A 15,567-nucleotide genomic window follows, 5' to 3' on the forward strand; every position below is an offset into this window, starting at 1 on the left:
TTATGAGGTAAACATGTCAGCAGAATTAACTTTCAAATCCTTTCACCCTTCTGGGTGAAATTCAGTCTTGTGTATGAAGTCTGTAAAGGTACAAAACTCTATCACAATCTACTCTTTTATATTCAGGAAGATGAATGGAAGAGAAAATTAAATATTTTTTTGGCTATTGTTTGGCTTTTTCACTGATGGAAGATATTAATTTAATAATTTTCAGACTGTCTAATCAGACAGAACAGAATTAATGGCTGACTTCTCTCAACCTATATCTTAAAACATGTTTCTAGTAAAATATAGTGTCATATGGTACCTTATAAAAGAAATTATCAGCGAGACAAAGCATTATGGAATCTCAAAACATAAATAATTTTGTTGTCCAGACTGTATGCCATGTTTCTTAAAAAAAAAAAAAAAAAAAAAGAAGGCATTGCATAGTAATAAATTGCCCTTTTAGCATAATTACATTATTACAGAACTCCTTTTTGTGTTTAAGAAATCATGTATTTACCAACTCAGGACAGTTTCGCATTTTTGTTTTGAATAGTTTAAGAACTCAGTCTTGAATATTGTGTAATGTGAAACTGTTCTAAAGAAAGATGGAAACCAAAGTCATCTTCTTCCAATAGGCAATTATTTTTTCAGCTTCCAATGAAAGCACAGGTAGAACTTCCATTAGAATATAGTTCTGGCACGCTCATCCTTTTAGCTACCAGAAAAAGCTGTTTGAAAAAACACTGGTTGGACTTTGTGACATGCAAAGTAAATAACTGTTATTTTTATTTGACTAATAAAGTTAAATAAAGTTAATAAAATGTACTTTTGAGGGTCTTTTATTCATCTAATACTTCATGGTCTCAAGGTTATTAATTAGCTTGTCCCTCCCCACCCCAAGCCAAACAAACCTCACCAAAACCGTTTTTTCCCTTTTGACTTGTGAACATCCCTGATCAATGCTGTTGCACAGTTCAGTTGAATCTCCTGGTGAAGGTGATTTTCTCTCTTCGGTTGATTTTCTTTAGTTTCAGAGTGTGCTCCTTCTGCCTCCTGCTTTGGGGGCATATCTTCCAGACAATGAAAAGTGATGAGCAGCTGGAGGCAACAAGCTAGATTAAAAGTCTATTTCTGTCTATGGACAGACGTGGTTATCCAAAACAAAATAAGAGGTATCACTACCTGTAGTCCTGTTTGTAAATGCTTCATCGTGGTAATAATTTGGTGCGCATGAAAAAATCACCTCCCTGCATGAATGATTGCAGAATAACTGATCCTACCTGAAAGAAAGCAAAAGTGTATGGTAGAAGGCAGACTGGAGTTGTGAAAATGACAGCTACTCGGGGACTAAATACATGCATTTTGCATACTCTACACCTCAGCTTTAGGAGTTATCTGTAGTTTGTAATTTTTGTAATATTAGGGCATGCTTCAGCATGAATTTCTGTGGAGAATGACTTGAATCATCAATGTCATTTTTTGCAGCACTTGGCCTTCTCTTAGGGGTTTCCTTTAAGTTTATCCTGTTTAGCTTGTTACAGCTGAAGAAATCCTACCCACAGGACATAAGTATTACAGGAATCCAAGCTCCAAATCCAAGGTCAGTTGAGATATGCCAGACTGTTTTTTATGAATACCTAACACTACCCCAGAAGAAAAGCATTCTCAATACAATATCTTTATGTGATTGCAACATGTGTCCACTGGCATTTACCTGAGATAAAATCTGATGGTTCAAAGAATTGTTACTATAGAGATGAAAATGAGAATCCCTTAATTATATTTAACTGAAAAGTTTCTTGTTCCCTGTTGTGGTGTGATTTCTGCCAAAACAACACAGTAAACAGGCCCTGACAGTGCAACTAGATCATACAAAATTGTTATGTATATTTTCACTTGCGTAGCACTCTTGAAGTCTAAAGGACTTCATCATGTTTGGTTTTTTTTAAGCAAGTGTTGTATGGTATGCAAGGTCAAATTCCAAGACAATAAATACGTGAACTTTTGTAACAAAACATTATAACTGTTTTTAACTAATTAGCCATTTTTTTGTAATTCTTTTTAGAACCATCGGATACAAAAAGAAGTATGTGAAAGTTCCACATGGGCATATTTGGGTGGAAGGTGATCACCATGGACACAGCTTTGACAGCAATGCTTTTGGGCCAGTAAGTCAATTCTCTATATCATTTACACTTTGCAACTGAAAAGCAGTGCGTGTCCCCTGGTCATTTGTGCAACATGGCAAGTATGAATTGATTGTGACTGTATTCTTATTGTTTTTGTGAGAATTACTAGATTTTATAAAAGATCTTGGTAAGTGGAGAATGATTCTGCTCTTAACTATTATAAAGAGAATAAAGACTCCTTTTAATTCCCGCACATGGAAGGAGAAGTGGTGGAAATTTTAAATTTGGAGGGCTGCACGGGAGGAGTAGCCAGAGGGCGAGCCAGCTCCCTGTAGCTGACAGATGCTCCCTAAGGACATGTTGCCAGTTGATGTCATTTGGAATGGTTCCCTCCTGGGGGCTCAGTCTTGCTTTAGCGCCAGTGCTGGGATAAAGAATTAGGAAACTGTAACTGTTCTTAGCAAGTGTTAACTGTTAAATTGGTCTGTGCATGTCGGTAGAGATATTTCAAAACTTTCCCAAAAATAAATATTTAAGTTTTCTTTGTATAGGGCCATTTTCATATTGAATAAAGACAGAACATAACCTGAAAAATCTGGTTCTTTACTGGTAAAAGTGTGCATCTGTTCATCAGGAAGACAGTAAATGCTTTCTCTGCACTCCAGTTTTGGTTTGGTTTTGCTTTTGTTACACTTTGTGTAGATTCCTGTTCTTGTTTTAACTTAATCCAGCATGCAGGAAATAGTTGCATTAGCTGTGCATCCTGCTGTGGAAATGCAAATCCTTTTTGCCCTATTCTATATGCAGGTTTTTGACGTGTCTTTAAGAAAGAATACTCTTCTAATATTACTAAAAACCTACCAGTTGTCACAGGGAAGTTGTCAAGTCTGGATTTTTCCATCTTTATGCATTTCATACCTATTTCATACAGAAGTCACCCCATTGACTCTAGTTGAATTAATGACAACAAGGACCTTAAGAGTTTGTCTGGCTCCTGGAAGTTTAGCCCAATTCTTAACTTGAAATAATTTGTTCTAAGGAAAAAAATGCAAATGTCTGGTTTGGAGTATGTGATGCCATTGCCTCTCTTTTGGTTTGGTTTGTCTCACTTTTTTTGTGCTTGTATTTCTTGCTATTTTTCATTACTATTTTCCTGTTAGTATCTTCTAAAATTTCCCACATGTAGTTTTAGAGGTTCTTTCCTGCAGGATTTCATTCAGTCTATCCTGTGCAGGTATCTCTTTCCTCCCTTAGCAGGCTTTTCCTTTTCTGTCTCACTCTCTATTCCCAAGATGAATCTTAGTCATAAAGCCACTAATCTTCTTTCACTTACAAATATATTGCCAATGTAGACTCAGAGCATAAGGAAACTTTAGTAGTTGGGCACTGGTTTCAGATTTACAGCAGTTCACACAGAAATTAATACAAGGTAAAATCCTCAAGATAGGCACCATGCAGCTTTCATACAAGACAGAGTGTTGGGGTAAATCTAAATACCTTCAAATTTTTACTCAATTCAATGATGTTTATAAATATTAGAAAATCGCCTTCACTAGGCTTTGACCTCACATTAGTCATCAGCTGCTAGCTAACATCAGATAGTATGTCACTTTTCTTACAACAGTGGCACCTTTTGAGAGCTAGTAAGACAGTTTTTGACAGTGAATTCTTCAGCTTTCTGCAGGAAGAATGACCTTTGTATCGTGTTGATGAATACATTATGGGCAAGTCAGCTGTAAATAGGCATTTTCCTCTGAAATTAAATTAGAGCAGCAATCATTGAATACAGGCAAAAGGGGGCTGAAGAGATCACAGGGCTGGAAACTAGCTTGAGAATAATAAAAAATTGAAAATTTTCATCTGTAGAAGAAAATGGAAAGTGTATTTAGAAGGACATGCTGGACTCCAGGTTCTTTTCTGTTCTACACACGTTAGATCTTAGGTTACTGGGACTTTTCCTACCCCTCTGCTGTACTCTTGAAATCACTTGCACAAGTGAATTAAAATAACAAAATCACTCTCTTCAAGCCAATCAGAAGGTATATTCTTAACTTAAACACTTTTTCTCTTGTAAGACTGAGGCAGTCATAAGGAACAGACTGCACAATGGTAAGACATGAACCCACTTTTCTCATTTTGTTAGAATATAGGTCACTTAAGAGATTAGGTTGAATGTTACATGTGTCACAATTCTGACTTGCAAAACCACACGTATTTTCGTGGATCAAAAGATTCAGTAAAAATAGTGTATTTTTAAAGTGGATTATGTTTTAAGCTACTTTTTTTTTTTAATTTTCATGCAATCTTATAGTAGAAAGGCATATATAGTATAGACAGGCACAGTAATGTTTTGTAGATGAGCTTAATGAGTTACATGGGGCATAAAAGGAAATTATGGAAAAACAGATTGAGAACAGATGTTAGGATAATTTTTTCTCTTGGAGAATAACAATATGTGTAATGGCCTAATGGGTTAGGTTGATAAAGCAAAAACCCTGATACCAATCAAGCTCTAAATTAGATGCACCTTTGGAGAGATATGAATTTCTAAAATGTAAAACCTTGGCAGATTATCTACTTAGTTCATAAAAATATTATAAAATAAATTATATTATCTCTTGTTATTGCATGGTTTTTATAGGACTAAAATTGGAATGTTAAGGCATAGAGAGACATTTCCTGAAGTGTGCTAATAAAATTAAAATGTCTTAACTAAGATTTGTAAAGGTTTAATATTTCCTTTCTGCTCAGTCATGTCTTTGAATAAAATTAATACCTTAACTAATATTATAGAAATAACAGGACATCTGTGGGTAGTGCTGAATTAGAAATGCTGTTAACTCTCTATATGATCAAAATTAAAATATTAATTACTAGAATATTAATATTTAATATTTAAATATTAATTTCCAGAATATTGGACTCAATTAAGTAGTGCATGGTTATTGTATGTTGTCTTTAAAAAAAAATGCTTTGTGCAGTACAAAATGGCAGGTTATAATACTATTGCTTTGATAGTGCTGTATTTCAGGTTTGGAAATATGTCTTGTCAGCCATTCATAATGCTGAAAATAGCTCTCTTGAATAGAAGCCAATAAATATTCAAAGAACTTGCATTTTTTTACTATTATTTAAGGGGATAAAAAATTACATATCACTGGAAATTTATTTCAATTACCTGGACTAGAATAACGATTTCTACTCAATTAGCTGTTACTGTTTTCAAGTTCTTATAGAATGAAGTCAAGCTTTTATGATATTAGCTTACCATTCCTTAATTGTCATACTACGGGAATGTAATCATGAATAGCTTATATAATTATGATACCACTTTCTCCTTTTTGTTTTCAGTTCTGGTAATTTTCCTATTTTGGGGGGCCTTCTTACTATGAGGTTGTAGTTCAACAACATAGGGAATCTCACATTACTGCTCCTGGCAATACTTCTGCTTTCTTAGATCAGAAATGAAGGAGATGCATTGTAAAGAGTTGATCAAGTATTAAAACACCTCTGCTGCTTCAAATTTCTTAAAGATTTTAAAGGGTTAACTTTATTGTTAACTTTATGCCGGATCAGTTATTGTCTTTGCTTTCACAGCCAGGATAATACCGGCATAAAAACATAAGTGTCAATTTATATTCTGGATCTGACACTCTGGCTAAATCAAGGGAAAAGTCATTATAATCTGTACTTTGTCCAGATCAAATGTGTAGAGTTGACATCCAGCAGTGCAGAGATGATTTGCAACCAACATGTAAGGGTATCTGAGAAACGGTTATTAGTAAGTTCATATAATAACTGATATATATATATATATTCCTGGACGTACACACATGCATTGAATAACACTCAGAATTAAAAAAAAAAAAGTTCAATTTTATCTTATGGGGATTTGTTTGGTAAATGTAATAGTCTTATTTCTACATTTCTATGTTTCCAAATGCCTCCAAGCTAAGGATATGAAAGAGCTTTATAAAATTAGGGCTTGAAGTCAATGGCAGTCTTTCAGCTGTCTTGTAAAGGACCTGAACAAAAGCTCATTAAAGTCAATGAGATATTTCTACTGGCTTTAATGGCTTCGGATAAGAGTCTTTATGAATTAAGCTTCACAATCCAGTGTAAGGGCAAAAAGGCTATTATCCTCCTTATCTTCCTGGGAAACCTGAGACACAGGTAGGTTGAGTACCTTGTCATAAAACATCTTTTTGGCTCAGCCAGGAGCCTATCCTAGTCCTCTTACTAAAAATACATCTATCTTTTAATGTGTTTACTCTCAAAACTAAATCCCATTGAACCTGAACCTGGCTTTTTGTTTAACAGAAGATTTACATTCATAAGCTTCAAATGAGTAAATTGCTTTTAGTCAGCATTACTGTAGAGGCCATATTTATGATTGTCCATATAAGCAATTCTGTACTGTAAGTTCATGCAATAAACTAGCTGAAAAACATTCTTGTCTGTTTAACTATTATTTCAGCAGCACAAACCTGTAGTCTGTGACTAGAAAACTTTATGGACTAGAATGACACTCAAAATAAATGATTATGCTAAGTTTTTTAGTTATTTTAATTTGCTTTTCAAAGGCTATCATCACCTCTTTCAGATATAAGACAGAAATGGTTTAACTGTTAACCTTCAATGGGCAAATTCAATTAGTAACAGTAATGGAGTGTGGTCTGTTATAATTATTTTCTTAAACTGAACCAGTATTTCTCTCTGTAACTACTGTTAGTGAATACAAGTAGCCAAAACCAGAAAATACAAAAAGTTCATTAGACGGTAAGGTGAACTGAAATAAGACACTTTTATTGAAGTGCAGTGCATGACTGCTGGTAAAGGAAATATTTGAACTAAGAGGTCTGTAGCCTGTGAGAGTAGCCCTGCTTCATACGCTCTGTCTTCTTCTAAGACGGGTTCAGAGGACAGTTGGAGGAAAAAGCAGATATCTTTCCGCAGTTCTGGATTACTTACATAATAACAAACAAAGAATGCCACATGTCCTAAAAGGGCACGCCATCTTGGTGATGATCTTGCCATCTGCTGAAGCTTTCATTTATGAGCTATAAACTAGTGCAAGAATCACATATCCCCCTGAAATAGAGCAGCCTCTAAGGCAAAAGGTGGTAAGAGTCTAACAGCTCACAGCAGTGTGCCGAACAATACGGTGTTAAAATTGCACAGTAAGGTATGTAGGTAGGCAGCACACACTTTCCCCACAGAGAATTATGCCAAGTCTTGAAATACCTGGTGACCCTGTTTGTGTCCCTATACTCCAATCAGCCATTCGGAGAGGCTTAAGACAACTAGTTTCAATAGCAGGGTCTTAAACCCTACTTTTCTTAGTTTAGACTGAAGTCAAGAGGAGATGGTCTAGCATTGCAAAAAAAAAAAGTGTGATTTTAGCAAGAAAACATCTACCTGTGCTTACACTCATAAAGTTAATGTAGGTGAGGATAATGGTGATGGCAAAGTAGTCAGTGAAGGCTGGGAATGACCTACTGGGGACTTGTCTGCATCAATTTGCTAGCTGGTGCTGCAGCTGCTTCTGCTGTCTTTTTGTTACCACTCTGACCAGTACTTGCACCTTCACTTCGCTGTATAAATGTAGCCTTGGAGAGTGGCATGAGTCTTATGGGATCTGTGATATTTCTACTTTTTCTCTTGGGTTTTAAAGAAGAATGAAACTGTGTTTAAACAGGATGCACAATGCAAATATGCAATCAATGACATTCCATAATTATTGTGTTTTGCCATTGGCAAAAATGAAATAGGTAAAATTGTTTACAATCAGAAAAGAATACTTTGCATATGGAACATGAAGTTACCAGTAGTAAATAGCATGCATGCACAGCTTGAACTTGTAAATGTCTATGATGAATAGAACGGGTAGGACATTATGTGTTATGACTGATGATAAATAAACCTCGAAGGGTAAATATGCTTGTCCCTTTTGAGAGATTATTATATGTGAGATGCAAATTGGGATGGTGGCTTGTCTATTGAGAATGACAATTCACTCCAAGAGCTGCTGAAGGGGAGCCTTGATAATAAGATTGTGTGGCCTCACTGTCCATTAAATTATGATGACTAACTAAATTTGCAGTATAGGGAATAAAAAAGTCTTCTATGGCTGTCCTAATTCTCTTGGAAAGTAAAATATTTAGCCTGATTGTAGTCTAAACCAATGCATAAAAATTAATCTTTCAATCAGCCTGGCTATTAGCAATCCAGACAGGTCTTTCTCTCTGTACCACACCTACCTACCTGAAGCATTCCTGACAATATGTTCAGAAAGCTTTTCCTTCTTTTTGTTATTCAATTAATGTAAATAGGATGCTCAATATGATATATTCTCTAAGCACGTTCATAACAGAAAGTTTTTTGAATGTTTGTGACTAAAAGCTCTCAATTAAGTCTACTCTATTTCTTAGTAACGGAATGTTCATGAGGACTTGAAGAGTAGCAGAAAGTTTGGATTTTGTCTTAGTCATGTCAAATCTTAAACATTTCATGCGTTCTAGCTAATTTTCTTTATTACTGTACTTGGAAGTATTACTGTTATTTAGCATTGTACTATTCAAAAAGCTTGAGCCATCCTGCTTATGGACCAAGATTTATGTAATAACCCCAAGCACAATGAATTATTAATCCAAATATTTGGTGAATATTTCTGAATGAAGATACCTTTAAAGGATTTTCCAACCACATTGGAAAGAATGGTAGGCTGAACAGCCTACACCTGGTTTTGACATCACTTACATTGAAATAAACCAGGAACAAATGTTGAAACAATTTTAGATTGATTTAATGAAATATTGGAAGAGATCAGAGACAGTCAGATTCATACCATCATTTGTAATTAACTGATTTGAACAGCTCTGCATTCAAATATAGTAATTTGCTGAACCCTGTATAACTCTTCATCAGTTTCCTTACAATTCTATTTCTCTCAAGTTACAGCTTTAAATACCCTTATATTTGATAACCACTCTGCAGAATTTATAGCATTATATTCTCTACATAGGATGTCATAAATTACTTGTTTTAATGGAAATGAAGCACAAGGAAATCTTTGCTGGCTTTTCTGTGGTTTAACTGTATAGGGCATTTTGATTCATGCTGGCATTCATATGAAGATTTGCCAGGACATCATTTAAAAATCCATTGAATGTTTTTGTTCCTTTCTATTTTTACTTTCTTGGACATGGAACATTGTCAAAGCTCAGTCACTGATTACTAAAATACCGTTCTAAATTTTAGTTTGCAGAATTATAGGAACTTGTTATCTGTCTGATTCCATTTTTGGATAAGATAAATGCTTTAGTGTAATAAATACTCATCTCGTTAGATCTCCCAATCCTAACATAAGACTATTTGACTGTAGCAGCTTGTTTACATGATTCCACATGATATTGGGAGGTTAGAAACGTGTTGATATATTAACAACACACACTTTTTTTTTTTTTTTTAAGCAGCACTTCAACTTCTATAGGTGTGTTATGGAACAAATAGAAATATTTAATTAGAGCTAAATCACTAGGATCCTGATCTTGCAAATGTCTACGTATATAGTTTTATGTCTACAAGTAGTTCTTAATAAAGTCAAAGGACTGCATGATTCAGATTGCTCCTTTTTGTTTAATTTGTTTCTTTTCTCTTTCTCTTGTTTTGAAAGACTTAATGAATAAAGCACCCCAGTTTAATCTGAATCATTTTACTGAGCTTAGTAGTTCATTAGGATGACAGGATTTCAGTAATATCTTAAATTTCTAGTCAGAACTTTTTTTAAAAAATAATTGTATTCCTGATTGTTATCAAAGCCATCAAAGCATCTTCCCAACTGTATGGTTTTATTTATAAAAATAGCATAGAATGGCCAGATTTATTTATGATTTTTTAAAGAATTCAAACTATAAAAGTATAGAAATAGTTTTCTGATGAACATAATCATGGTGTTGCCAGAGGAACTTTCAGATTAATAGCAGAATCTTAAAGTTATTTGTTATCCCTGTCACTGCAGGAGAGACAAGTAAGAATAATTCTTGAGAGGCAAATCCCATAAAATGTTACATTTGCTGTTAGGAATAAAGCCAACTAACAGAGGGGTAAATATATTTACAAAACAAATTGTAAAATATATTCCCTTTCCCTTGTTTGTTATTTGAGACAATGTCACTTGATTAAACTTGGGTATAGTTATTTTAATTTACTTGCTCTGAGGATTTGGGCACTGCAGATTAGCTTTTATTAAGGCTTGAAATTTTATGCAGGTTTCAATTAAGAGCTACTGCAACTCAGTGTCAGATCCAGGAAGCAGTACAGTTGTTTTAATTCTTCTCTTGTAAACCTTGAGATTTAGAAAAGAGTTTTATATAACATGAAAACTGGTATTAGTAGCAATGAAATAGCAATAACCTTTAGTCAATGTTGTCAGAGTTATTGTTTGTAGAATATAGCTTTGACTTGGTACACAGCTGAGAGAGGAAACTGAAGAGCTACAAGCCTTCCCAATTTTACTTTTGGATCACCTTAGTGGGACTCAGGTCTTCTTGTGGTTAAGCCAGTCAGAAGTTTTAAAGCCAAAAGCTCAGCTTCCTCCCACTAAAAATGCACAAAAGAAAAAACAGAAAGTCTAAAAATTCTAACTTGCTAGCAGTTTAATAATTTAAATTCGGTATTATGCCTGATTATATTCACATATTTTCCTATTTTACAAATTAAAATTCAGGTTTAATTTGCAACTTATTAAAAACCAGGATTTGTATAATTTAGATGCCAAAATAACAGACTCTTGGACTACTGCATAACAGATGTGAAACTGGTATCCAACATTGAATTTTGGCCGTATACACGCTATATCTAATGAAAGCCAGGGGAAACCTATGACCAAGACAAGGTGTAATACACTGAAAAAGGAGAGGGATCAGAAGAAGTAACGGCCTACAAAATTCTCCATGACTGCTTCTTGGCAGGTTATGTCTCCACCTACTGTAATAGCTACCTTCACATTTCAGAGACTTTGGCAGGAAGAAAGAACACACTAGAAGATGGTTTTTACAATTTCAGTGATTAGATAGAGGCATTCCAGAATTCCTTTTTTTCCAGACTGGTGTCACAACCATGGGCCACTAATTCAACCTATTCTTTAAAATGTTGCTAATGTAGGCTTCCACATACAGAATAAACCAGAAATGCCTGCATTACTTTTCCAGACTGAATCATACCCAAGTAGACATGCACTTTGGAGTGAAAGTATACATGCTCCCCAAAAGGTTCCTGATATTGCTGCACCCGCTGTGTTCTCTGTATCCTCAAGCTGCAAACAGACAAAATGCTTCCCTTTGCCAAGCTCAATATATTGTTTTCATTCAGATCTGTATTTTTTTCTGATAAGTCCTGTAATACAGGACTTGAGAAACTGCCTCATATACATGAGATCCGTACTCAAATATGCTGTATATGCTCTTATACATTTTCAGCTGTTACTTACTGTCAGAGTAATTTTGGAGGCCCTTATAATTTTACTTGTTTCAATGAAGGCATGAGTTCACAACTCGAAACACTCCTTAATTAACATAAGATCTGATTATACTTAGCAAAGGGAGTCATGTAGAGAGTACATCTGATCTTCCTAGTTACTGATAGCTATTAAAATGTTTGTAGTGTCAGAGTGAATTTTTGAAATTTCTACCACAAAGCTTATATCTATTTCCTTATCTAATATTCAGTCTTCCTTGAAAATTTGTTCAAAAGTAAACTTTGTCTTTTGTCTACCTTCCACTGCGCATAGGCCAAAGCAGACTGTGCTGTATCAGTGTGCTTTTAGGCCACCTTTCTCTTTCACAGATCCTGCTGCCACTGGCCTACCAGTGTATTTCTATATATCCTCCTCTAGGGAGTGTCCTTAACTCTGTCCGGGCCTTACGACCTCTAAGGCTGTTTTCTGGGGGGAAAACTAGGACCTGGAAAATGCTCCTTTGGTATTCCAGACATCTTTACTAAGCATCTGAGGTTATGTTCACTCTCTTGGGTCATTCTCATTATCTTTATCACAGTGCCATTCTGTTTTCTTCTATTTGAGTTTGGACATGGATGTCATCCAGAATGGTACTGAACTGATAAACTGAAGTTCTCACATACCCAAAAATACAGAAGGAATTATAATTCCTTTCCTGGTTTGTATCAAAGAAAGGTTTCATTCGTGTTGACAGGAAAGGATTGCTGTGGCTAAGAGAACTAGGCACTAATTTCAAGAAAGATTCTAACATTATTCTTTATGCCAAATAAAAAATTATTTTTAAGATAAATTCATCAGGTAGAATAAGGTACAGTTCACATAATAGCAGAAGCAAACCTTGCATTTCTGTTGTAGCATTCATCTCGTGTTTGAATGATATCTTTAAAAAAGAAAATAATAAAAATACTATCTTGATCATTTATATTTGCATTTACATGCAGTGTGGGTTGTATGGAATGCCTTATTTCACATCTGTGTTTTAGTTTCAAGTTTTAGGAAATGCAGGAGCCTAAAGTAAGTCATGCACTAAAAAAGAAGAAAAACATAATAGGATATCTTTCTTCCCTGGTTTGCTTTCAGAGTTCTCTCCTGGCACATTTTACACAAATTAATTTGACAGTAACAAAAACTAAAAAGGTATTTGGATTACTTCAGCAGTAAACTAGCAACAGAGCCATGTCATTTCAATTTATCACTTGTTGTCTTCAAGTGTGTGAAATCTTAGTTCTTCATCACATTGCAATAGATTGCTTATATATAGAAAAAAGCTGCAGACTTCACAGAGGGAAAAAAAAGAAATTATCGACTGACAGCTGAGCCTTCACATTCTTCCTGGCTTGCAGATTTTTTAGTGAATCTCACACTACCTGAGCTAGAACAGCACAATAACCTTAGCTTTACCCTTGTTGCTATGTCTCAAATTATTAGGGTTTTATCCATCAAAAAGAGCTCTGGCCCAACAGCACACTGGGCCTTTGAAATTATAACCTGAGAGACCAAACTTGTGAAACCAAACTTAACCTCTACAGCTAGCTTTTATTGTACTAGCATAAATCTGTGCTTCTTAAGAGGATATCTTCTTGGTAATCTAACATATTAACAGGGTTACAGAGGAAAAGAGCACATCCAGTTACCTCATTCAATGACTTTTTGCACAAAGATTTTGACAAAAGAAAAAAGACTTAAGATATAAAAAAAAAAAAAAATCAGAAAAATAATTAGAATTTTGAATCTTTTCATGTGATAAGTTCTACAGTGACAGAAAAGTTGAGATAAGCTAGATAGATTGTAAGTTATAAAGTAATTGTAAAACAAATAGCAAATGTTCCTTGAGTACTGTTACCTCCAGGTAGGTCCAGTTACCTCTTGTTTATAAACTCAGAAAGAAAGAAGTACAATCTCTTCTAGTTTTGCAAATCTGAATTTTTGCCTTTCTTGTCAAAATAAGTGAGGTCATAGCAAACATAGTATTTTAACAGAATCCAAGATTTAAAGGGCTTGATTGATCTATTGAAAATCTGACTTGACTTTATTATGCATATTTAAAGAACTAGTACACTTACCGTCTAAAAAAAACAGTGAACAAATTATTCCAACTCAGTGACAAATATCTAAGTAGAATAAACTAGTAAACATCAGCATTACAAATCTGTATGTAATTCAAATGATTTTCCTTTTTCAACAGCAAATGATGGTTTCATTATTGATCATTATGATCTTGTGCTCTTGATAGTGTCTTGCTGCAGAAATAAAGAATAATGATACAACACAAACAACAGTGTAACACCTTTAGGTGAAACAAAGCGTTGATACATTTGATAAAAATAAGTTTTGATTATTCTTCAGAGACTTTTTTTGTCAGAACAGCTAGGTGCTTTTTCTGAAAAGTATATAATCTAAGGAGAAATAGTTCTGTCTACTAGTAGAGACAGTAGCAGATACCTGTGGTATCTGGAAAAGATTCAGTTATCTCAGGAATAAAAAAGTTAAGTTTATTCTTCTGTCAGAATTCCACTTTAAAGCCTTTCTTCCCAGCTCTCTAGAGAAAATGCCAATCGGCATTTAAATGCATGTATTTTAAAATGAGATTCATAAGGGACTAAAACTATCAAAGTGTCATATGAGAAAAGAATACAGAGATGCTGCTTATAGGTTTTGAAATAAAAAATTAAATTATGTCTTTAAAATGGAATGGTGCCAGCTTTCTGGAGACTAATTTAAACTTTTCAGAGAATAACTGTTACACAGCATTAATGACTGGTAGCTTTAGATTTCACGTCTTATCTGCAACCAAAGAAAAACTCAGGATTTGTTTTCCATTAAATTTGGAACTGACAAAAGATGCCTCTTTTTCACAGTATTCTCATTGTCTTGAAATTTCAGTAAAAGTGCAAATTAAAGTCCAGCATTAAATGGACTTTCAGTGACAGTGTGCTAATGACATTGAGCAAACTTAGAGAATTTTGCACTGCATTTTTCTATCCTATATAGATATAAAGATTTCCACATTTAAAAATAATTTATTACCTCCATTGAGGCCTGGGATATTTACAATAGCTTTATCACCTAAGTCAGAAAAAAAAAAAAAAAATCCTTTTGTAAGCTAGAACGGGACGATCTTGTGTCCGGTTTGTACAGTATGTTAAAGTAGTAAAAACTTGGGAAAAATCTTGTCTCTGTGGGACTAACTGGAAGTGTTGCCAGAGAGTTCAGCGAGGTCAGAACTTCATCCCCCAGCAGGTTTTTCCTGCTGACGCTGTGCTGCAGGCTGGTAGCACCGCATTCTCTCCCCAGCAAGGGTTGGCACGCAGCTTACGCCGCCATGCCTTTCTCCAGCCCCTGCCACGCTCCGTCTGCCCAGGGCTGGCTGAGTCCTCAGAGAAAGAGATCGTGTCTTGGTCACACAGGCACGCACCAGAAGAATCTTGGTCTTCCTTGATATTTAAAGGTTTCCTCTGTTATTCTCATGTTGATTTGTGCCACATAAATGCTAAATACATAGATGAAGAACTAATCTTCCTGTCTGTAGAGTAAAAACTTGGCCTTCAAACTACCATAGCCAGAGGTAGCACATTGCCAGTGAGAAACATCTCCCAGTACTTAAGGCTAATTCTAAAACTCACAATTGATTGCACAAGTTTTTACAGTAAGAAAAAGGATTACCTACCACAAGTGGAATACATTACCTAACATCCTTTCACTTGTGTACGTTACAAATGCTCGTAGTTTCTGAACTGTTTGTTATAATTCACAGCCTCTGTGCATCGCAAACTAAAAATGAAAACAGCTGGCAAATTGCAAATAAATTTGCAGTTGTTTTAGTTGATTATAGGTACAATATCCAGCATGAAACAGGAAACTAAAAGTCCTTAGGGTTCCAGCTAATTAACCAGAAATACCCTTAGTGTGGCATTGCTAATCCAGTTATATAAA

General features: G+C 34.9%; 1 protein-coding gene across 2 annotated transcripts in view; it reads left to right on the forward strand.

Annotated features, from left to right (window-relative positions):
• The window catches only part of IMMP2L (inner mitochondrial membrane peptidase subunit 2), a 477,239-nt gene that overhangs the window by 374,362 nt on the left and 87,310 nt on the right, over nt 1-15,567 (forward strand). For both annotated transcript variants that reach the window (XM_075727618.1, XM_075727619.1), the window contains one exon: nt 2,054-2,156. In XM_075727618.1, coding sequence (XP_075583733.1) covers nt 2,054-2,156 — 103 coding nt within the window. The remainder of the gene's footprint in view (nt 1-2,053; nt 2,157-15,567) is intronic.

Source organism: Pelecanus crispus, chromosome 1 (assembly GCF_030463565.1).
Source record: "Pelecanus crispus isolate bPelCri1 chromosome 1, bPelCri1.pri, whole genome shotgun sequence".
Classification (NCBI taxonomy): Eukaryota; Metazoa; Chordata; class Aves; order Pelecaniformes; family Pelecanidae; genus Pelecanus; species Pelecanus crispus.